Raw genomic sequence first — 20,449 nt, 5'->3', positions numbered from 1 at the left:
AGTTTTGGAATTATTTTACAATAAAATTAAATATAAAAAGTTAAATTTAGACTAATATTAGAAGAAGCAATCTGTCTCTTAGTGAACAACGCGCTTTTATCGACAAAATTTAATTCCATATAATTGTTAATACAATCCTTTTTATTTACCTTTATATTCATATTTATTGTACACTTTATTTATATGTATATAAATACTTTAATAATAAATTTTGTAATTTTAATCAAATTCATTTCATACATCATAGATGAATTTGCACGCATTATTTAAAGTCAAGTTCATCCCTATGAAATTTACTCTTTATATATAAACGCGAATAATATATACAAGTAATTATTATACAGTGAAGGTATACATTGCAAATCTAACAGCGTAATTATTTAGGCGTATTCTACACTTTACTTCATCTACCGACAGTGTGATAGTTGACCTATCTATCGTGATTAATTAGTTTTCTTTTTATTCGTCTTATTAAAACTACATTTTGATGTAACCAACTTCATTATTTTTCTAATCTTAAAGCCTGCGTAAATTGCAATTAAAACTGCTGCTATAATACACCCATAAACGTCCAACAAATTAGCTTGCCACCAGGGCATGTCCACGACGGGTAACCTGAGGGCATTTTTCCCATGGCGTGCAACGTACTCGATCCAAAAGACAGCAGTGTCCATAGGGCTCATCGGCTGATCTCGAAAGCTTTTACTGAGTTGTGCTGCATTTTTTCTAAGAATTGATAAGGGAATTAATACATCGCGATATTAAAGTGAGAGGCAGTGGATGAATATTTTTAATGCGACTTACTTGTACACCGGATTCTTCAACACTTGGCTGACGGCGCTCGTTAATTTCTCCGTGGTTATCTCTTGTAACTCGACCTTGACAGCGTTTCCCTTCGTCACGTAAGTCTTGATATTGAAATGCTGATCGGTCATCAGAGGGATGCCTACCATTGGGACGCCGTAGTAAATAGCTTCGTGCGTTCCCATCAGTCCGCCATGCGTTATAAACGCCCGGATGTTCTTGTGCTCTAGAATGTGTAAATTAAATTATGTAATAGCCAATTTTTTTCAAATCAAAAATAAGAAAAATCACTCACTGAGAATCTGAACTTGCGGCAGCCAAGTTTGCGTCATGACGTTGCTCGGCAGATTGGGTGGAAGCTCTTTTGGCTGGACGATTTTCCAGAGCACGCGAACCGGTGCGATTTTTTCGAAAGTTTCGTAAAACGACTGGAGTATCGGTTTGGGAAAGGTCTCTATCCGGACCATCGAGCCGAAAGTAAAGTATACGAAGCCCGCTTCGCTGTCATCGAGCCACTTTTGTAGATCCTAAAAATCAAATTTACTCCACCGTATGATATACACTTATTTGCTTATTAGCACATGACTGACCTTTGGCAGAGTCTCGTTGCGATCAACAACGTGCATTCCAGCTACGGGTATGATGGACGGCACAAAAGTTCTCCGACCGTACAAAGCTGGATGATAATTGATTAGCAGCAAGGCCAGATCCTTCTGCATATCAACGACTGATGGATAGCCAGGCCCAAAGTTTTGTTGCACCCATGTGTCCTGTTCACGCATACCCGAGTAAAATGTCGCTACAGTTTTGTAACTAGTGATGACGTTGTCCAGACGCTCCAGAAACGTCATTGGAGGCATGTATCGTGTTACCATAGATGGTTCTACGGCCAAATTCTGGGGATTACCGTGCACTGAGTGTATCCAGTCTGGAGGTACGGTTGTCATCAAGTCGACCATCGGTACGTTGAGTCGACGATTCCACGCGAGATAGCACAGAGAAAGGCATGCCTGCGTGATTTGATTATTATTTATTATTACAAATTTAATTAAATTTTTTTTTAATTTGACATATACGCATAACCACCTCAGTCACAATCAGGTCGTAGGCTGGATCGCTGGGTGGCTCCTCGAAAAGCCTTCGAAAAACCGGCAGATCCATCAGTTTGCAAACAGACAAACCGGATATTTCAATCCATTTGCTCAATGACATAGAAGTAGCCAATTCCTGAGTCAGAACCTGATAAGTCAAATTGTTTATTAGATCTGGCAATGTACCGGCCAAACTGTAATCCTTGTAGTTTGGTATCGATTGCTTCAGAGGGAAATGACTGTAGACGTCAACTTGATGACCGTGTTCTGCAAGGCCGCGCATCAAACTTCCCGCCATGGCGAAGTGACTTTTACTGAAAAACGATATCAATGTTTAAGAGATATTTTTTTTTTGCCAAGAATTATAAACAATTTATGAATTATACCTTTGAAATGGAAATAATCCGAGAATCCGTAGTCCATCACAAGATCGGATGCCAAAACACAAAATAATAGCTATCACAAGCGTTGATAATGTTGTTCTATTTAATAAGAGCTGCATTTTGAGCGAGAACTGCAATTTAGAAAAAAAAATGTATATATATATATATATATATATATATATATATATATATCCTGTGTTGAGATTTTTTATCTGTAAGATATTAACAATCATAATTGATCTGTGTATAAAGACAAGGAGTGGAAATGTACATTATATAATACGCACACTTTTTTATTTCCGCTATAGGCAATATATACTAGAATTTTGTCAAATAATTCTAATGAATTTTGTATAGATTTTTTTGATTATAGAAGTATGTTAAATATTATTCGCTGATGGTTATATAAACCCCCAAATGATTTTATCCCTTTTTGAATTAATCTGCTCTGTAATGAACAGTGTTACTGCAATCTACAACAAGTGTGACTAACTAATCAGGAGTCTACTGCAGTGCATTATATAGATTCAATTTATCAATACATACAGATAACAGTGGTATAATATATAATTTATCTTAGGATAATGAATTATTTTAACCCGTTGAAGATAATTGAATTGATTATATTTTTCCACTAAGTTTATCTTTAGATTTAATACATGACGGATAAATCGTCGAGCCGCTGATTTTAATGAATACGCATAGCTGTGTTATATATGATGGAAATTAAATTATAGTATTGAAATTAAAATACAAAGTATTATAAATATTATAATGATCGAATTTTTAACGTATTTTATCAGTTTACTGTATTCCAAATATCGTATTTATCTGACCTGGAAAACTTGTAATTTTGCACATGGAAAAGGATTAGATTAAATTAAATTAAAATACATTGTTTTTACTGCATCAATATTATTTATTAAATTCACACTTTTGAAATCTTGTTGTACCCAGATGTGTTATGAAAAAAATCATTTGTTATGAATGTTAATATTTATTCAATTTGATAACTCAAAAACTGTAAACAATAATTTATATACGTTAGATCATTTTGCTGCAATTCAAATCGTCAGAGCGTATAATGGCGGACTGTGTAAAAATTTTAAATCGCGGACATCTGGACAAATTTCACAAAACTTTGCCAATCACGACGAAAGCGTTTAACTGTTCCTCGCATTCCCATTGGCCCTGACAAACACTTCAAAGATGGCGCAGCCAATCAGCAGTCAAACATAACCTCGACCAAGCACTTGCGCGTACACCTCACAGGGAGCGTCGCTACATGATGCAACCCCGTGTTCCGGCAGCGAGAAAAGCCATTCCTTATACACGTTTGCTACAAGCGGTACAGGTTAACGAGGAAGCCTGTCGCCTTAGTAGCTGGTAAATACAGTGCAAAGCGCGCCAGGAGACGTATAGCATCCTCTCGCCGTAATCACTGCACCCACAGCCGCGTCCTCGCAGATGCAAGTCTGAGGCTTTCCACATCTGGCGGCCAGTTGTTAAATGTATACCAGTGTACCGAGTGACTCGTCCTCGTCGTAGACTGCACTGCAGCATATTTTCTCCCCCAAGTGTGCCGATCGGCTAGATAGTTCACAAATATGGGAGGCGAAGAGAACGTTGGTGTGACCACGGGTCAGCCCAATCTTTATAAGCAGGACCTCAGCCAGCTCGATGTCACCAAACTCACGGCCCTCTCCCGAGAGGTTATAAGCCGACAGGCTACCATTAACATTGGAACCATTGGACATGTGGCTCATGGCAAATCCACCATAGTCAAGGCCATCTCTGGTGTCCAGACTGTACGTTTCAAGAACGAGCTGGAGAGAAATATTACCATTAAGCTGGGTTACGCCAACGCCAAGATCTACAAGTGCGACAACGAGAAGTGTCCCAGGCCTGCGTGCTACATCTCAGGAGGTTCCAGTAAGGATGACTCCTTCCCCTGCCTCAGACCTATCTGCTCCGGCAGATTCCAATTGGTTCGCCATGTGTCCTTCGTCGACTGCCCTGGGCACGATATTCTTATGGCTACCATGTTGAACGGAGCAGCTGTCATGGATGCTGCGTTGTTGTTGATCGCTGGCAATGAGTCTTGTCCGCAGCCACAGACCTCTGAACATTTGGCCGCTATTGAGATTATGAAACTCAAGCACATTGTTATCTTGCAGAATAAGATAGACTTGGTTAAGGAAGGACAAGCCAAGGAACAGTACGACCAGATTCTGAAATTTGTGCAAGGTACAGTCGCTGAAGGAGCTCCAATTATTCCTATCTCTGCCCAGCTCAAATATAACATTGAGGTCTTGTGCGAGTATATTACCAAGAAAATACCAGTTCCTATAAGAGATTTCACTTCGGAGCCCCGATTGATTGTTATTAGATCATTTGACGTTAACAAGCCTGGATGTGAAGTCGACGACTTGAAAGGTGGAGTTGCTGGTGGTAGTATTCTCAAGGGTGTATTGAAAGTTGGCATGGAGATTGAGGTGCGCCCAGGATTGGTATCCAAAGACAGTGAGGGCAAATTGACCTGTCGTCCCATATTTTCAAGAATTGTATCTTTGTTCGCCGAACAGAATGAACTCCAATTCGCCGTTCCTGGTGGACTGATTGGTGTGGGAACAAAGATTGAGCCAACTTTGTGCAGAGCAGATCGTTTGGTTGGTCAAATTTTGGGAGCAGTCGGTGCTTTGCCAAAGATATTTATTGAATTAGAAATTTCATATTATCTATTGAAACGACTGCTAGGAGTCAGAACCGAAGGAGACAAGAAAGGTGCCAAGGTGCCAAAACTTTCAAGAAACGAGGTTCTCTTAGTAAATATTGGATCACTCAGTACTGGTGGAAGAGTACTGGCAACCAAGGCTGATTTGGCTAAAATTAGTTTAACCAATCCAGTTTGTACAGAAATTGACGAGAAGATTGCGTTGTCCAGAAGAGTTGAGAAACATTGGCGTCTCATTGGATGGGGTCAGATTCGTGGAGGCGAAACAATTGATCCAGTGTCTGACCAAAATTAATTATATTGAAAGGAAAGAAAGAAATTGTGTACAATTTATTACGAATAAATTACGATGGATATTATTTGAATTAGTTTTTACTATAACCCTGCTATTTATTAATCACCTTTTTTAAAGTAATATTTCAAAATATTAATCGTTTTACTATATGATTGGTTATAATAGATTTTGATCACGGTGATCTTACCATGTAAAAAAATTAGTCAAAGTAAATGAGTTTTCATTAAATAATCTAATACTTTCACAACTATAGCTTTTATTTTTAAATCATTTTTTAGTAAATTTTTGAAAAGTATGAAATCTTTCCTTATAAGTTTATGATTTCAAATACTCCTTAATTGATGTCTTGTTAAAAGATAAACTAATGATTTAAATCGATTACAAAAACAAAAAATTATTCTTTTAAAAATAATAAAATTAAAAAGTATAATATTCTATAGCTTGGACAAAATAAAAAGACATTTTAAATAACGTTTTAGTACTTTTAGAAATAATTCTTCACAATTCAAATGAGCGCGCGAATAAGTAGCTTGATGCGAGCGCCATCTATATAAAGTAAGCGCGCGGGCGGTTATAGACGCGGTTTTTCAAGCTATTTTCAGTAGTGTTTTATCATGTTTTGACTTTTGACAATATAGACTTCGCGAGTCGCGATCGTCAACAAGTAAGCATAACTGCAATTTCATTATTGGCCATCGCAATGTATGTATGTGTTTTTTGCTATTCATTTAAGCATTGTTAACGAATTAAAGGTCCAAACAATAGAAGTATAAAATATATTAGACTTAAACTAAAAAGATTAGGTTTTTGCTCGCGAATTAAGTATATTATGCAGCAACATGTGTTCATTGATCATTCCGAGCTTCATTTCTCACAATTTATCCGCATCCAATGTCAAAGAAAAACTTTCTTATTATCAATCACCTTGTGATGATATAAGTAGGTATATGTACCTATATCTAATAATTGTCGATGTATTAGGATAGGACTAAAACAAGAGATAAAGGTTTTCGTAGTTGGGTGTCGTGAAGATTAGTGATGTTTTTATAACCTGGATTGTTTTTCGTTATTTTTCATCATTACGGCTCATATTAACTCAAACATTTGCGCAAATTTGTTTTACGTTTATGTTTGTATGGATTTATAATTTTTGATATTTTCACAAGATATGAATTGATTATAAAATAATGTATCACCGCAGCATAAAAGGGATGTTATGCATACATACAAATAAGTAGAAAGTCGTTGAAGAGTCAGCATTCATTTCTCATGTCAAAGTAATAAATTATACAAAAAATTCTTATTTGCTACAAAAATATACTTAATTATTACTATTATTTTCAGCCATTAAATCTGTAAAGTATTTTCTTTGAAATTTAAAGATATACAAAACATCACCTATGTTTATTTTAGAAAAAATAATTCAACAATTATATTTTCTTTTTTTTTGGCATCGTGTTCTAGTTTGGTAGCGATTTTCACACAAGTCACTATCTTGATCACTGTTCTCAGATGAGTCACTGCTTTCACTAGTATCAATATCTTCAGCTGAACTACTGCTTGTCCTACTTGTGTCGCAGGAGTTGCTGTTAGAGCTTCTTTGACCAGCAGAATCGTTACCATCACTAGCAGCATTACTATGGATATTAATTTTGGTACAGCGATTAAGCTTCTTTATGTCCAATACCAATGGGTTAACAGGCCATATACCGGTTGATTTAAATCCTTTTATAGCCTTATCTATGCTGGCTGTTTTATCCAAAGCTTTTGTAAATAGATCTAAGACAAAATAGAAGATAGTACATTAAATAAATTTAAATTGTTCATATAGTATTCATATGGAATATTTCAATAATGATGATTACCTGCTATTTTATATACTGGAATCTCTTTTGTTCCAGTGTTTCTCATATAAGCTTCGCACTCTCTATAATAAGCTCTTTTGAGAGGCACGAATATTGTTGCATTTAGTGGTTGCATTTGAAAAGCTGCATGTGGCGATAAAGTCAATACATGTATATGATTGGCTTTGCAGAATTCATAAGCATCTATACTTGCATGACCATTGTGAGGGTTGAGTATGAGAAGAACTGGATCACTTCTTGTGGGATTGACCATCTCAGCAAAATGCTTCAACCAGATTAGATGCATCTCTTCATTTACGTTTCCATTGGAATTGCATTCAACCACTGCATCCTCGGGTACACTTATTTTCATAAGCTGCATTTTGTCTTCAAATGGAAAAACAAACATTGGAGGTACAAATGATCCAACAGCATTTGTGGCGCATGCTACTGATGTTCTGTTTGCTCTCTCCCATGACACTTCAGAGTTTAAACTTTTATCACCAGTGTTTTCTTTTACCTACAATATTTAAATATTTTCTGATACACAATCTGCTCATTATTTATCCACACAAAGCAAATTTATTATAAAATCATAGATACCTTGACTGTGTAAATCTCTGTCTCTTGAACATTATAAATTCTGTCTGGTGAAAATTCATATTTCTCGATGATGAGATTCAGATCATGGTAAAACTTATTCAACTCCTTTTTATAAAACTGTTGAAACTGTTCATTGCTCTGCACGTCCGGTTTGCGAATACTGAAATCTGGATTTCGCTTTAAAAAGCCGCAAAACCAATCTTTTCCCGCAATCTTTTGTTTTTTGTTAAACTTGTGCTTTATTTTCAGCTTTTCCGCGGTGTCGAAGGCTATTTTTCTGCACTGAATGGAGTTCAGCCCGCGAAACCAACCGGAGACGTTTTTCAAGTACTCGACAATAATCCTTTCTTGCTCCGGAGTGAAGGTTGTACTTACACCCATAATAGGTGAGTCGAGATTATTTTCTTTCATCCTCCTTCTCAGCGTACTTTCAGGAATTTTGTATTTTTTCGCGCACGCGCGAATTTTCTTTCCCTTTTTCACCGCTTCAACGGCATTTTTTAGTTGATCGGGATTCCAGTTTCCTTTCGTCGTTTGCCGTATGTAGCGACCCATCTGCGCAAAAAAATAAGTATTTGGTGAGAAAGTCATAGTACAAATTTAGAATCGCGTGATGAAAGAAACGTAAATTTTGTAATATTTAAGATTTTATTTTTTGGTCGCGAATTAATTTTTTTATATTCATTATTCGTATAGTTTCAAAACTAAACGGCAGTATTGTAATAATAAATAATAAATTAAATAGTAATATTTACCTTTTAGTTCGCTTATTCGTTACCTCGCCCTAAAGGCATCAAAGAGTAATGTTTATTTGTAATTTCAGGTATAGTGCATCGTCTGTGAATATTTACACTTCACGCCTGCGCCCTTCGTCCGGTTGTAAAAACAAACTTCAAAGCGGTAAAAGTTTAGATTATTTAGTTTCACCACGCTAATTTTTTAACGATGTAATCAATACACTGGTACTACGAAAAATATGAAATAAATCACTTATTCGCAAAGTACGAGAGCACGACGTTCGACGTCACTTCTCGAGAGCTTTCTTTACACAAGACTGTCGTCGCTCTTCTCCCACGTAGTTTTCCCGCGACCCTTCGCGCCGCTTTCCCCGTGTGTTTTCCAGATGTGCGAGAAACGTCCGTCGCAAAGGCAATACTATAAGCGACTATGGCTTGTATACGAACGTTTCGGTCACACGTGAATGTAGGATGTCTCAAAAATATCAGAGTCTAGAACGAGCCGTGTCGTCTATACTTTTACCCTCTAAATATAGAGCCTTCCTCAATTGGACGGAAATACCCATACTATGAGCTTTTATTACAACGAATGTTGTTTGCGTTTTTTGCGCGCAACTGCGCTAACCGATGATAAATTTTTGAAGTGTTAAATTAAAAAAAATGAAAATATGGTTTATATGTTTTTAATAATGAATCGCTTGATCTGTAAATATACCTATGTAACTTTATAAATCCTTTATTACCTGATAATACTTTACAAAATATAATTAATGTTTATATTAATCACGCATTATTATCCGCAGGTGGACAGACGAATACCAAAGTGTTAAAATCAACCAAAGCAAGGACTAAGCTATCTTGCAATCTAGAACAAAATTCAATAAGAGTTATGGATGGCCTTGTTGATGCAGTGATTATCGTCTTTCGTATGAAACTGAAGATCTCCGTTGGTAAGGTGATTTTTCGATTTTTTATGTTTGAGAACAATTAAAAACGAGTTGTTAAAGTTGTTTATATGTAAAATAAATAAAATTCCTCTAAATGATTACATACATAGGGACAAAACTTATTGAATACTTTTTGATAAAAACCAAATTGAATTTCGATGTAACAAAGCCTTCAAAGTTAGTTTTTATCGTTAAAAATTCAAGATGATCATAACATTTAAGATGATATAATAATATGCTGCAAAAAATAACCGTTTAATAAAATGCTTGGTTTTAAAGCAAATACTTAATCTTTCAGACATCAATAAGAAGATAGAATTCGTCATCAAGTTAATTACACTGAATGCCAGATGAGCTCTTCCAGAAACCGTTATGATTGCTCTTCTTTTCAGGGAGGTTTCATCTTTTTTATCGCATCATATCTCTATACAGGTAAGATAAAATTTCGTAGCTTATTTATTTATTTTAAAAGAATTTAAAATTCGTTCTCTATGAATCTCTTATTGTTAGGTATTAAAATGATTAGATGAAAAATAATAGTATATCACATTAAAATTGTTAAAATTTAGTTTATTCCTAACAAGAAAAATGAATAGATAAACTTTAACGATGTTACTGTCAAATAAGCAGTATTTAGCACCTATAAATGCGGAATTAATTTTACGTATAACATTTATATACTTACAAATTTGCGATTACATATTTATATACATATTTCAAGAATGAATAGACATTGATTGACTAAACCTTCAATTGTATTCGCGACCGAAATTATGACTATAATTAATCTCAATATTTTAACGTTCGTCTCCTAATAATTACGTACATTTACGTCCATCGAAAAATCATCAAACGTAGCCTTTTACAATACTTTCGATTGATCCGAAGTCTGTTGAAATATCGAAATACACAGCTGCCATAAGAACATATTTCTCTTCTTTTATACTTTTTGTTAGGTATATATCTCTTCTCGGCTTTTACTCTGTTGCCTCATCCCAGGTTTGTTTGATTAAATCGGCTGCTTTTTCTCCTATCATGTATACAACAGCATTGGTATGTCCGGTGGGAATAGTAGGCATGATTGAGGCGTCAGCAACTCTAAGTCCCTGAATTCCATAAACTCTCAACTGCGAATCAACGACGGCACTTGAGTCGGTCGGTGGTCCCATTTTGCAAGTGCCGACTTCGTGGTTCATCATCGCTGGCAGATGCTGTACAGCACAGCGCCAGTAATCGTCGCTCGCGAACTTGAATTGCTCACAGCCAGGTATCTTAGTGCTATGTAGGCGGCTTCCGAAAGCAGCGAATGGCTTGGTTTTGGACAGTTCGATGGCATGCTTGATACCCTCAACGATGAGCTCGAGGTCCGATGGATGTTCAAAGAAGTTCGGTTCAATGATTGGTGGGTCCAGTGGATTCTTGGATTTTAAGCTGACTCTGCCAACGCTGCGAGGGTTCTGGACGATAGGCCAAATGGACCAGGCGTCGTGGTTCTCAATGGGCTTGAAGACCGTATTGTACATCTCATCAGTGAGTCCGAGACTAGACTTAAGACTGATGCCGCCGTCGGAGTGCAATGATCCGCTGCAGAAGAGCAACTCTACGTCGGGTCTGTCGTCAGTCGCAAATTTGGTTTTAAGGAAAGCAATAGCTTCGGCACCACCTGGAACACTAATAACGCCTCCAGTGCCAAAAGCCCAGTCAATCAAGACGTCGGATCTCAAGAGACGGCTGCTCATTATGCTAACGCTCTGATTTACCATGAAGGTCAAACCCAAGAAACCGACGTGCTCGTACAGATTATATCCCACTTTTGAATCTTGAATTACTTTGATACCCAGTTCCTCGAGGTGATCTCGAGGTCCAATGCCTGATAGCATTAGCAGCTGAGCCGAGTTGATGGTACCGGCTGATAATATCACTTCTCTGGTAGCAGTTACCGAGTGCTTCTTGCCGTTCTTGATGTATTGTACGCCGTATGCCCTCTGTTTACGGATGAGGACCTTCCTAACCTGGGCCTCAGTAAGAATATGCAGATTTGGTCGTTGGATTTTGAGATAAGCCGTTGCGGCACTGCAACGTCTTCCGTGGTGCATGTTGACCTGGAGATAGGAGAAGCCAATCTGGTCTCTTCCGTTGTAGTCGACGATGCTATAGCCAAGCTGTTGGCCAGCCTTGAGGAAGGCTTTGGCCAACTCCGTGTGATACGGTACATGCTCCACACTCAAATAGCCAGTGTTGTTGTGATATGTCGAATTTTCAATGCCTGTCGAGATGTGCGTATTTGATTAGAATATAAATCAACAAACATCAAACGTTGATTGCATTATTTATGCTCATCTTTTCATTTTCAAGATTTTATTATATTAAGTGATTAAATTTTTATCTAGTATCTAAAATATAAATAATATTCATTCTTACCAGGTACGCCGAACTTCTCGCTCTTCTTGAAATATGGAAGCACGTCCTGATAGGACCATCCGTCATTGCCGAGAGCAGCCCAGATGTCATAGTTCATTCTGTGTCCTCTGGTATGGATCATATAGTTGATAGTACTGGTACCTCCGAGCGATTTACCAGTTGGCCAGGGGCAACGCCGATTCTTCATGCTGAGACATGCTCGTGGTTGTGGCTCGACCTCGTAACCCCAATTGTTGTATTCGGTAAGCTGGAAGAGACTGACCAGAACTGGAATCTGACTAAGCCGGCCCTCGGCACCGCCAGCTTCGATCAACAATATCCGCCACTTGCGATTCTCAGATAGACGATTCGCCAAGACTGAGCCAGCGGAACCAGCGCCGACAACGATAAAGTCATAGGGCTCTTTGCTTGGCTCGTTAACGATCGCACTGTTGCCTGTTGAGAAGAGGTTGTTGAAGAATGATGACTGGGCCTGATTAGGTGTTGGTACGAACAGCAGTAGAACTGTGGTTACTAGTGATGCTGTAATGGTTCGTCGCATTTTAGAGGCTGAAATTTTTTTAACGAAGGTTAGTTGAATTACATTACATACTGTGCATTTGTTGCTTACTTTAATTGAAAACAAATCCATACAGATTAACATTCATATAAGAATATTTAAATTAAATCACGCGATCAGAACTAAAAATTTTGAAGAAAAAAAATGTTGAACTCTGACCTACTTTGACTTCCTCTTTCTTTCGGTAAATAAAAATAATAATGATTGCGGATTTCCCAATGCGACGGTATGATGTTTTAAGGAAATCGTTTCTTCCTGTTTTCGTTTACAAAATCATCATGCATTTTGTTTGACCTTATTACTTACAAACCAAAGTGCAATCAAAACGCATTTTGTAAATAGTTACACTCAAATAAATTTTTAAAATAAAAAATAAACTTAATAAAAGAATAAAATTAATTCATATCATATTGCAAAAAAAGGGGTAAATAATGACTTGAAATTAATACGTATACAGCTTGTAAACTCATGTGATCTCTTTCAGTGCAATTATTCAGGAATTTATCGCTTTGCTGTATAATATTCTAATTTAATTACAAGTGGCAATTATTTGTTATTAGCTTTTTCACTATCAAGCAGAAGCTCTGTAGCAGCCCGGACGAATATCTTTTTTTTTTATTAATTAGTCTTTGCACAATAAGTATTTGTCTGTAATAGATTTTAAAACGCATTTTTAATAAAAAAATAATTTTCTCACTGCCAAGCTCACCTTGTTTGAAGTCCAAAAACGGTTTTCGAAACCGACGCCACGCTACTGATGCGCTCACTGGTCTGCACAGCGTCTGCGCTATCTGAGATCTGCAAGGCTTTTGCATAGTCATATAATTCTGAAATGAAAAGACTTCCCCTCCCAATATACCGCAGAAGTAAAATTTTGACTGACTGACGGTCAGTGAGTGTATGCGCAGTCGTCAAGCCCCGGGTCATTTTGCTTATTTTACTCAGGCATTTGTAAATGATTTAGATTATTTTTGCTTTTTTTCTTTTCTTTAATTTTAAATAATTATACATCTTAAGTCTTTTGACTGCAGATTCATAAAATACATGTATTGTTTTAAATTAAAAACGTAAGCTTTTTTTATAGATATAGGATAAAAATAGTACAACTTGCCTTTACGTTGATGTCATGGGCATCATCGAAACCTTTCTCAAGTCTGATAAAGCCATAACAGTTAGATAAACAAATAAAACGTTATTCTTTTATTCATCGCATATATATTATATCAAATCAATGAACAAACACTGCGAAGGTAAATTCTTATTTTTCTCATTTATTCTAAGTATCCCCAATCCTTCTTGACCATTTGGGCAAGCTTCTCACCGATCATTATGGTTGGCACGTTGGTGTGGCCGTTAACGATAATTGGCATAATAGAGGCGTCTACAACTCGCAACCTTTTCACCCCGATGACCTGAAGAAACACGTTTTCACAATCGAAAAATTTATTTAACGCATGCGATGACAACACCATGAAGAGGTACGTTAAATTTTTCACTTACTCTGAGTCTCGGATCGACGACTGCACTGCTGTCATTTCGTGCTCCCATCTTTCAAGTCCCCGAAGGATGGTACAGCGTATCAGCGAACGTCCTGATCACGCAGTCCCAAAATCCATCCGAATCCTTCTCAAACTGCTCGCATCCAGGAATCGGATTGTCAGGTAATTTTGCGTCGTATTTCTGCATAGCTTGAGTTTGACTTAGTCTCACGGATTCTCTGACGCCTAAAATCATCCGTCTCATGTCGTCCGGTTGGCCGAAGTAGTTTGGATCGAAGTTGGCCATGTAGGCCTCGTAGTGCTCGCCGACGATCGACAGAGATTCGTGGACCAATGGGTCTGAGCCCATGGATATCCCAGTCATGATAAGCTCCATGTTTGGCTGTCCTTGTCTGCTATCGTTAATGGTCCTTCTCGACGACCTAGATAATCGGTAATCGCGGTGTTCGTTAGTTCGAAAAGTTCCTCTGTGACGACCGTCACTGAATCGTTCACCAAAAAGTTCAGTCCCCAGTAGGATAGGTGGTCCATCAGATTCTGACCGACTGATAAGGATTTTATAACCGGTATGTTGAACTCCTGTAGGTGATTCGCGGGACCGATAAGGAGACACAGCATAAGGAGCTGTGGCGAACCGACCGCGCCTGCGCACAGAATGACTTCTTTTCGCACTCGTACGCGGATTCGACGGCGGTGTTTAGTGAATAATACGCCGTATGCTTGCTTTGGCCAGCGATCTATCAGTACCTGTGAATCCGCAGTACTATGGAATTATACAATGTGAGAATTTGTTGATTAATTGTATAAGTAAAAGCACTTACTTTGTCTGCGCGACTCTTCCTCGTGAGAAAGAGATTCTGCCGTCCCTTTACCGGATGCAGGTAGGCTTTATTGCTGCTGTACCTAGATCCATTGTTCATAGTTGCGTAGGTATAGCATATGCGCATAGGAGTAGCCTATCATCTCGCTGCCGTCGTAATCGACCAAAGGAAAACCAAGCTCTTGACCAGCATCGAGAAATGCTCCGGTCATCGTGCTGTGGTACGGTGGTAACTCGATGCTGAGTAGTCCTCCTTTGCTGCATATTCGGGCTCGAGCGCAGGGTTACTTGCTCTGAAGTTCTCCATCTTTTGGAACAGGGAAAAGACATCGTCCCAGGCCCAACCCTCGCATCCTAGTCTGGCCCAGTCATCGTAATCCTTGTGGTGGGCCGGCGTCGCGATCATCAGGTTCAGGACAGAACATCTGCCCATTACCTTACCTCGAGGTAGATTGCATTGGTTGTTCTTCATACCTCGACAATAGTTAGGTGAACGAATTTGTAGTCCCAGTTGACGTAGTCCGTCAACTGGAGATACAATGCCATCAATGAGATATCCATTATGATGTTCTCCTTGACGCCTGCTTCGATTAGCAAAACGGTCACGTAGTTGATCTCGCTTGAATTGAAAAGGGATAAGACATTTTCAGTCTGAATAAGATGAATAGGAAGATTTTTAACGATCGTTACCTCAATCTAGATGCAACTGAGTCATGTCATCGAGTTCTTCATTTATGTCTGCTCTAAAGTCTGTATTTAAAACATTTATTCCGGTTTTCGCGAAACCCAAAATATTTCCGATAATCTCTTCAAGTCCCCCGACATCTTCGAATGAATTGTGAAAAAGACCCGGTCGCGGACAAAATACCAGCAAGAGAAACAAGCATGGCAGCGCAATAAATAAACTTTTTCGAAACATTTTGTCAAGTCTGTGAAGACTCGCCGATTCTAACTGACGCTTGTTCTACCATTCGTATGCATAAGAAAAAAAATATTTATATGAGAATGATTAAAAATAGGAAATGACTTTCAAATCAATGGACTCATACTTTACGTGACTGTACAGATTAAAAATAAATATTTGTTGATATTTCTTGGTTATTTGCATAGAAATTGAATTTCAAATTCAAAGGTTGTCTTACATCAATGTATCTAACACTACAATCTTAGTTAGTAAACGAATTTTTTCTTCGTGCTAAATGTGACACACATGAACAACTTGTTGCAATACTATTAGCTTTTAAAATAATTTCAATTGTGCTAGACGCTACCTTGTCCAAGCACAACTAGCCATGCTAACGTGATTGCCCCCGCAAGCTGGCAACTCTCTAGGCTCCTGTGTCTGCCAATGTAGAGGCATGATTTGTTGTTTCGAAATTTCCTTTTTTTATTGCAAATAAGTTGAATGATCGATTTAAATTTGTTTTATTAATGGTAACCAAACGATACAATTTTATAGAAAATACGAAATGTACAATTTTCAGTTTATTCGATAACTGCATTGTTCTTGATCCAGTCAAGATAAGTGAATAGTCTAGTGGATCCTTCAGGTTTACCACTAGCACACGTGCTATAGAACGTAGAAATACCCACTTGAACTCCTCCGACAAGGAGAGGATTGCCAAGGTCGTTCTGTAATAATAATAATAAAATTAGCATAAAAATCTTGATCATAAATTATACATTTTTCGACTTTTAACTTTTTTAATGAAGTATTTAGAAAAAAATCTCACCTCACACGAGCCTTTTCCTCTCTCAGTCAAACTGCAGATATGCATATCAGTGATCGAGATAGGCGTGAGGCTGTGTTGCCAATAGTTGTTACAAACTTCCTGGGCGAGAAGCTTTACACTAATTTCTTGCAGTTTGTTAGATATTGTACCTTCGTCCTAAAATCAACAAATACTTCAATACCGAGCAATTATGATACCTTTTCAAACTAAAATTTTGAAAATAGTTGACTACCCAAGTAGCTCCCCATCCGGTGATGACTGCGGAAGTTCCGTTTTGGAAATTGTTATCCACCGGAAGAGCGACTGGTTGCACCTCTTTGCTGAAAGCGATGTCACGGTTTACACGAATCAGACCGATATCGTTAAGTGCGTGACGCCATTCGAAGTTCTTGTGATATGTGACGTTATCTGCCTGGTAGACTTGACCATCCGAATTTAACAAAGTGTTGCTTCCAACCAGAACTGTGACATAATTAGAGCTGATTGGTTCATTAATAATTTTAAGCACTGTAGCCATGTATTTACTTACTTAATGTAATTTTTCAGGCAAGTAGCCGCTGACAGAATCCAGCGTTTATTGAGAATCGTGCCAGTGCAGATGTGAATGTTCTCGTATGACCGAATGGATACCACATACGGATACTTGTGATCGGCAGCATCAGAGCCTCCAACAATGGCTGTAACGTTTGAATGCATTAATTTATACAATGACTCATAGTAGGTAGAAATTATATTATTCATCTTGCAAGATAAGCCGCGTATAGTAAATTTAATTTTAACATAAAAGTTTAAATTATACAAAAATAATATCATTATTTCTTTTCTAGATACGCCTGCGTTGAATGCGAAACAACGAAATTTTTACTTACCGTTAATGTCCGCTACAAAGCCAAGTAAGAGCATACAGGCAAGTAACTTCATTGTGACTACACTTATTAGAACCAATTTGATAGTTTGGGACAATAAGTAAAGACGAGTAATGAACAAACTGTACTATTTATTATATAAATAAAGAGAGGGCAAGATATGTGTTGTCTCTACGACGGTCGGAGCACAAGTGGGCAGTATCAGAGTAGCCACGTTTCGGAACTGATCGTGGTTACATACTATATCGCATCCGTCGTACAAGAGGCACACTAATTAGAGTGTGAGATTTAAATAATTAACTCTTCTTATATATCTTATGTTTTTTAATTAGCCTAGTTTGATAAAATATTGATTAGTATATCTCACATTTATTTCGTTCATGACGCATCAGTAGGTCATTTTTAACACTGATGAGTCCACACTACGCAAATCGCAATCTGAAATTACATACGACTATAATAAGTTTCGATATTTCATTTTAACGATATCAGAATCTTAAATCACAAAAAGCACAGATATCGACACCCAATGTATCACTTTCGCAAACATTTCTCATATAATTCCTGCAACACACAGCATCGTCAAATACAAATCCTTCACCGCATACTCGACAAAAGAAAGGAATATTTCGAACATTGTTCGACTCTTGAAAAGTCTCCTCAACAGATGCATCCTCAGTCGGCGGTGCGCAGCACTACTGATCCAGATCGCGAGTTATAAAAAGTATCCTTCGTAAAAGTCAACTCTCTCTCTTCCCGTTGCAGCAAAATCAGCCCGAGGTCCTCTCCTCCGCGAGAGTATACGCTTATTGTTCTTCCCTCCAGTGCAGCTCCCGCGATTTCACGTACAGCTGTTACGCAAGACTTTATGCACCGCGGGTTTATACGTTTGTACAGCTTGTACCTCTTCGCTTTCCTACGGAATCCCCTTAGAGAGAAGAAAGTCGCTCGGCTTTTGAAAAAGATAATGCGAGAATGTATATACGGAGCTGCTGCAGTGGGTAGCCACGGCAGCAGCAGCAGCGAAGCCCGGTCTAACGTTAACGGCCCATAATTCATCGCGGGTGCACAATAAATATTGCGCGAGAGGGAGAGAGACGCGTGTATAACGACTGGCTCACGTGTAATGTACACACGTCTAAATGCGAAAAAACAGCCGCGTGCGTCGAGGTCCCGCGTAAAACGCAGTTTGTACCGTGCCTTTTCTTATATGCCCCGGCTTTTGCCTATAGGCGACGATAATAACGATCCTTTTCATTCCTTATTATCCTTCTTCACCCGTGTGCGCGCTATTCTTTTTACACTATTTATTTTCCTCTTTTGCAGCTGCCACGAGCCGTTTTGTTCTCCATCACATCAGTTTCAGAAAATTCAAAAATGCCGATCGTTGAGCTTGCTCGACCGATGGAAATTCACGCTCTGGACAATAAAAAACACATGCACACAGGCGCGCGAGGCTTTGTCGCCGCGCGCGAGATTTATCAGGAGATAGCCGAGCGGAGTCTATAATAAAATGGGGAAAAAATGTGAGTGTATAAGGCGCTGCAGCGCAAATTTATTCATGCCTCGCTCGGCTTGGCGCGCGTGAAACGGCTTAAAAATAGACCTCTACGCGCGAGTCGCGTTCTTTGATGTGGGGTAAAAATATTTAATTGAAATTGCACGAATTATTATGCGCGAGAAGCTGCGCCGCGCGCGCAAGAGAAACAGAGGCTTGGCTGACTGACTGGTAGCGTTGATTATATTTATAAGATATTATACGCGTGATGGACGCGAGTTGCTCGTTTTGAGTGCTCGGATCGATTGTCCTGTGGAAATTTGATTAAAAATCGTTGTTATTTGAAAAGTGTACCTCAGCAAACGATTTCTAAGTCTCGATATTCTATATTTTGTTTTTAGGACCGGCACCAAAAAATCGTTTTCAATAACGCTCGCAACCCAACTCGCTAATTAGACATGACGTGCATCGCAAGACGTGAATAGCCCTCGTCTGTTTGCATTACAAATAAATACCCACGTTTTTAATTCTGTCCTCGCGTGTATATAAGCTGCACCTTCGCTGCTTCTTCTTTTTCAATATCCGCAGCGCAGGCTGGTTACGAGAGCGACGCAACATCTTCGTGAGGGCCCTTCCCGAAATCGCTCGATGCAAAAAGTCGACGAGAGAGAGAGAGAGAGAGAGAGAGAGAGAGAGAGAGAGAGAGAGAGAGAGAGAGAAAGAGAGAGCGAGCTGAGGCGGCTGGAAAGAGAGCAACAAGTCGCATACTTATATGGCTGTAGCAGAAGAGAACCGGGTCCGCGCCGAAACGACTTGCGGTCACGAGGCGGCGAATCTTCTCTCCGGCGAGCGGGATGAAATAAGTAATAAAAAGTATACTCTCGCTTTTGCAGCGCGAGCGGGGTACGTTGGCCTCGCTCGTCTTCTGCTTTAAGGGCTTATCTCTCGACCTCGGGTTTTTTGAACTTGGCTTTCGCCGAGATGATGATGTAAAAAGATGGGAATAACTTTTGAGTTTGGAGTATCTTTCAGAAATTATTTCTGTGTCGAAGAGTTGGGTATACTTCTGTCTTCTTTAGCTCCCACTGCTAGATCAATTTTATAGAAAAAATGGCGAATCTACAATCAATATAATGCTGGGCGCCGACTCAGCTAAAATCTGCATTCGCCAGAATCGTACGTTTCGACATTTGTCGCGAAGTAGCATTGCTCAATATTCAATCTAGCATTAAACAGAATTTATCGTTGCTCTCGGCGCGACGTTCAGAAAAAAATTTAAGGCATTACCAGTTCCATTGTTATCCAATCCCCAGAGCTAATTGAAATTCGCGCACGTACGTGGGCGTCCTAACGCGCGTACACATGCATGTACACACGTGACTCTATTAAAAGCGCGTTCTCTCCGTGCGATTTCGACAAATCGGCCTCGGAAGTCATAAACCTACTATACTAAGCCAAAGGAGCCACGCAAAGGATACAAGTTTTTGCAGCCGCTTATATAGGTACATCGAGCCATAAATCGAGAGCTCTGCCATACGTTTCTCTCCGCAGCACAGCAGCAGCGCGTGTGTGCAGATAATCTCTCGTGGATTTTCCATTGCGCTGCGCGATATGC

General features: G+C 38.7%; 6 protein-coding genes and 1 long non-coding RNA gene across 9 annotated transcripts; 2 read left to right on the top strand and 5 right to left on the bottom strand.

The window, feature by feature from the left end:
- Positions 1-262: 262 nt before the first annotated feature.
- Positions 263-2,202, bottom strand: LOC100123989 (UDP-glucuronosyltransferase 2B20-like). Its single transcript, XM_031931883.1, has 5 exons — positions 1,891-2,202; positions 1,395-1,814; positions 1,100-1,331; positions 804-1,030; positions 263-734 (listed from the first exon to the last, which is right to left on the bottom strand). Exons 1-5 carry the CDS (start codon positions 2,191-2,193, stop codon positions 444-446), a joined length of 1,473 nt encoding a protein of 490 aa, XP_031787743.1. The 5' UTR covers positions 2,194-2,202; the 3' UTR covers positions 263-443.
- Positions 2,203-3,551: 1,349 nt separating this feature from the next.
- Positions 3,552-5,371, top strand: LOC100123987 (eukaryotic translation initiation factor 2 subunit 3, Y-linked). Its single transcript, XM_001607733.6, has one exon. It carries the CDS (start codon positions 3,886-3,888, stop codon positions 5,305-5,307), a length of 1,422 nt encoding a protein of 473 aa, XP_001607783.1. The 5' UTR covers positions 3,552-3,885; the 3' UTR covers positions 5,308-5,371.
- A 1,059-nt stretch (positions 5,372-6,430) lies between these two features.
- Positions 6,431-8,614, bottom strand: LOC100680043. 2 transcript variants are annotated; one of them, XM_003424529.4, is made up of 5 exons: positions 8,510-8,614; positions 7,755-8,309; positions 7,371-7,671; positions 7,173-7,295; positions 6,431-7,086 (listed from the first exon to the last, which is right to left on the bottom strand). In XM_003424529.4, exons 2-5 carry the CDS (start codon positions 8,307-8,309, stop codon positions 6,731-6,733), a joined length of 1,335 nt encoding a protein of 444 aa, XP_003424577.2. In that variant the 5' UTR covers positions 8,510-8,614; the 3' UTR covers positions 6,431-6,730. The 2 variants fall into 2 exon arrangements, with proteins under 2 accessions (XP_003424577.2, XP_008215689.1); XM_008217467.3 differs by having other exon boundaries at positions 7,173-7,671.
- Positions 8,615-10,384: 1,770 nt separating this feature from the next.
- On the bottom strand, positions 10,385-13,210 carry LOC100123984 (glucose dehydrogenase [FAD, quinone]-like). Of its 2 annotated transcripts, XM_008217469.3 has the most exons (3): positions 13,128-13,210; positions 11,860-12,408; positions 10,385-11,704 (listed from the first exon to the last, which is right to left on the bottom strand). In XM_008217469.3, exons 2-3 carry the CDS (start codon positions 12,398-12,400, stop codon positions 10,416-10,418), a joined length of 1,830 nt encoding a protein of 609 aa, XP_008215691.1. In that variant the 5' UTR covers positions 12,401-12,408; positions 13,128-13,210; the 3' UTR covers positions 10,385-10,415. The 2 variants fall into 2 exon arrangements, with proteins under 2 accessions (XP_008215691.1, XP_031787782.1); XM_031931922.1 differs by lacking the exon at positions 13,128-13,210 and having other exon boundaries at positions 11,860-12,502.
- Positions 11,990-13,079, top strand: LOC116417666. The gene is made up of 2 exons (XR_004227906.1): positions 11,990-12,101; positions 12,199-13,079. It is a non-coding gene; the product is annotated as an uncharacterized LOC116417666 (long non-coding RNA).
- Positions 13,211-13,686: 476 nt separating the features above from the next.
- Positions 13,687-14,006, bottom strand: LOC107980531 (choline dehydrogenase, mitochondrial-like). The gene is made up of 2 exons (XM_016981378.2): positions 13,919-14,006; positions 13,687-13,830 (listed from the first exon to the last, which is right to left on the bottom strand). Exons 1-2 carry the CDS (start codon positions 13,964-13,966, stop codon positions 13,690-13,692), a joined length of 189 nt encoding a protein of 62 aa, XP_016836867.1. The 5' UTR covers positions 13,967-14,006; the 3' UTR covers positions 13,687-13,689.
- Positions 14,007-16,143: 2,137 nt separating this feature from the next.
- On the bottom strand, positions 16,144-18,108 carry LOC100679104 (chymotrypsin-2). Its single transcript, XM_016981377.3, has 5 exons — positions 17,340-18,108; positions 17,000-17,147; positions 16,703-16,949; positions 16,471-16,626; positions 16,144-16,369 (listed from the first exon to the last, which is right to left on the bottom strand). Exons 1-5 carry the CDS (start codon positions 17,389-17,391, stop codon positions 16,223-16,225), a joined length of 750 nt encoding a protein of 249 aa, XP_016836866.1. The 5' UTR covers positions 17,392-18,108; the 3' UTR covers positions 16,144-16,222.
- Positions 18,109-20,449: the final 2,341 nt, after the last annotated feature.

This window comes from Nasonia vitripennis, chromosome 5 (assembly GCF_009193385.2).
Source record: "Nasonia vitripennis strain AsymCx chromosome 5, Nvit_psr_1.1, whole genome shotgun sequence".
Lineage (NCBI taxonomy): Eukaryota > Metazoa > Arthropoda > Insecta > Hymenoptera > Pteromalidae > Nasonia > Nasonia vitripennis.
Note: the sequence above shows the minus strand (reverse complement) of the source record. Positions and strands in the feature narration are given on the sequence as shown.

What these genes read in the sequence shown, in the direction of transcription:
- LOC100123989 (XM_031931883.1), bottom strand. Translation starts at nt 2,193, where the DNA reads ATGGCGGGAAGTTTGATGCGCGGCCTTGCAGAACACGGTCATCAAGTT. An exon ending in ACGACCTGATTGTGACTGAG is followed by an intron (nt 1,815 to 1,890) that starts GTGGTTATGCGT and finishes CAAATCACGCAG; the next exon opens with GCATGCCTTTCTCTGTGCTA. An exon ending in TGAAGAATCCGGTGTACAAG is followed by an intron (nt 735 to 803) that starts TAAGTCGCATTA and finishes ATTCCCTTATCA; the next exon opens with ATTCTTAGAAAAAATGCAGC.
- LOC100123987 (XM_001607733.6), top strand. Translation starts at nt 3,886, where the DNA reads ATGGGAGGCGAAGAGAACGTTGGTGTGACCACGGGTCAGCCCAATCTT.
- LOC100680043 (XM_008217467.3), bottom strand. Translation starts at nt 8,309, where the DNA reads ATGGGTCGCTACATACGGCAAACGACGAAAGGAAACTGGAATCCCGAT. An exon ending in CAGAGATTTACACAGTCAAG is followed by an intron (nt 7,672 to 7,754) that starts GTATCTATGATT and finishes TAAATATTGTAG; the next exon opens with GTAAAAGAAAACACTGGTGA. An exon ending in TCCAGTATATAAAATAGCAG is followed by an intron (nt 7,087 to 7,172) that starts GTAATCATCATT and finishes ATTTTGTCTTAG; the next exon opens with ATCTATTTACAAAAGCTTTG.
- LOC100123984 (XM_031931922.1), bottom strand. Translation starts at nt 12,502, where the DNA reads ATGTTAATCTGTATGGATTTGTTTTCAATTAAAGTAAGCAACAAATGC. An exon ending in CGAGAAGTTCGGCGTACCTG is followed by an intron (nt 11,705 to 11,859) that starts GTAAGAATGAAT and finishes ACATCTCGACAG; the next exon opens with GCATTGAAAATTCGACATAT.
- LOC107980531 (XM_016981378.2), bottom strand. Translation starts at nt 13,966, where the DNA reads ATGGGAGCACGAAATGACAGCAGTGCAGTCGTCGATCCGAGACTCAGA. An exon ending in TCGTCGATCCGAGACTCAGA is followed by an intron (nt 13,831 to 13,918) that starts GTAAGTGAAAAA and finishes GTGTTTCTTCAG; the next exon opens with GTCATCGGGGTGAAAAGGTT.
- LOC100679104 (XM_016981377.3), bottom strand. Translation starts at nt 17,391, where the DNA reads ATGAAGTTACTTGCCTGTATGCTCTTACTTGGCTTTGTAGCGGACATT. An exon ending in TGCCTGAAAAATTACATTAA is followed by an intron (nt 16,950 to 16,999) that starts GTAAGTAAATAC and finishes TGAACCAATCAG; the next exon opens with CTCTAATTATGTCACAGTTC. An exon ending in CCGGATGGGGAGCTACTTGG is followed by an intron (nt 16,627 to 16,702) that starts GTAGTCAACTAT and finishes TGTTGATTTTAG; the next exon opens with GACGAAGGTACAATATCTAA.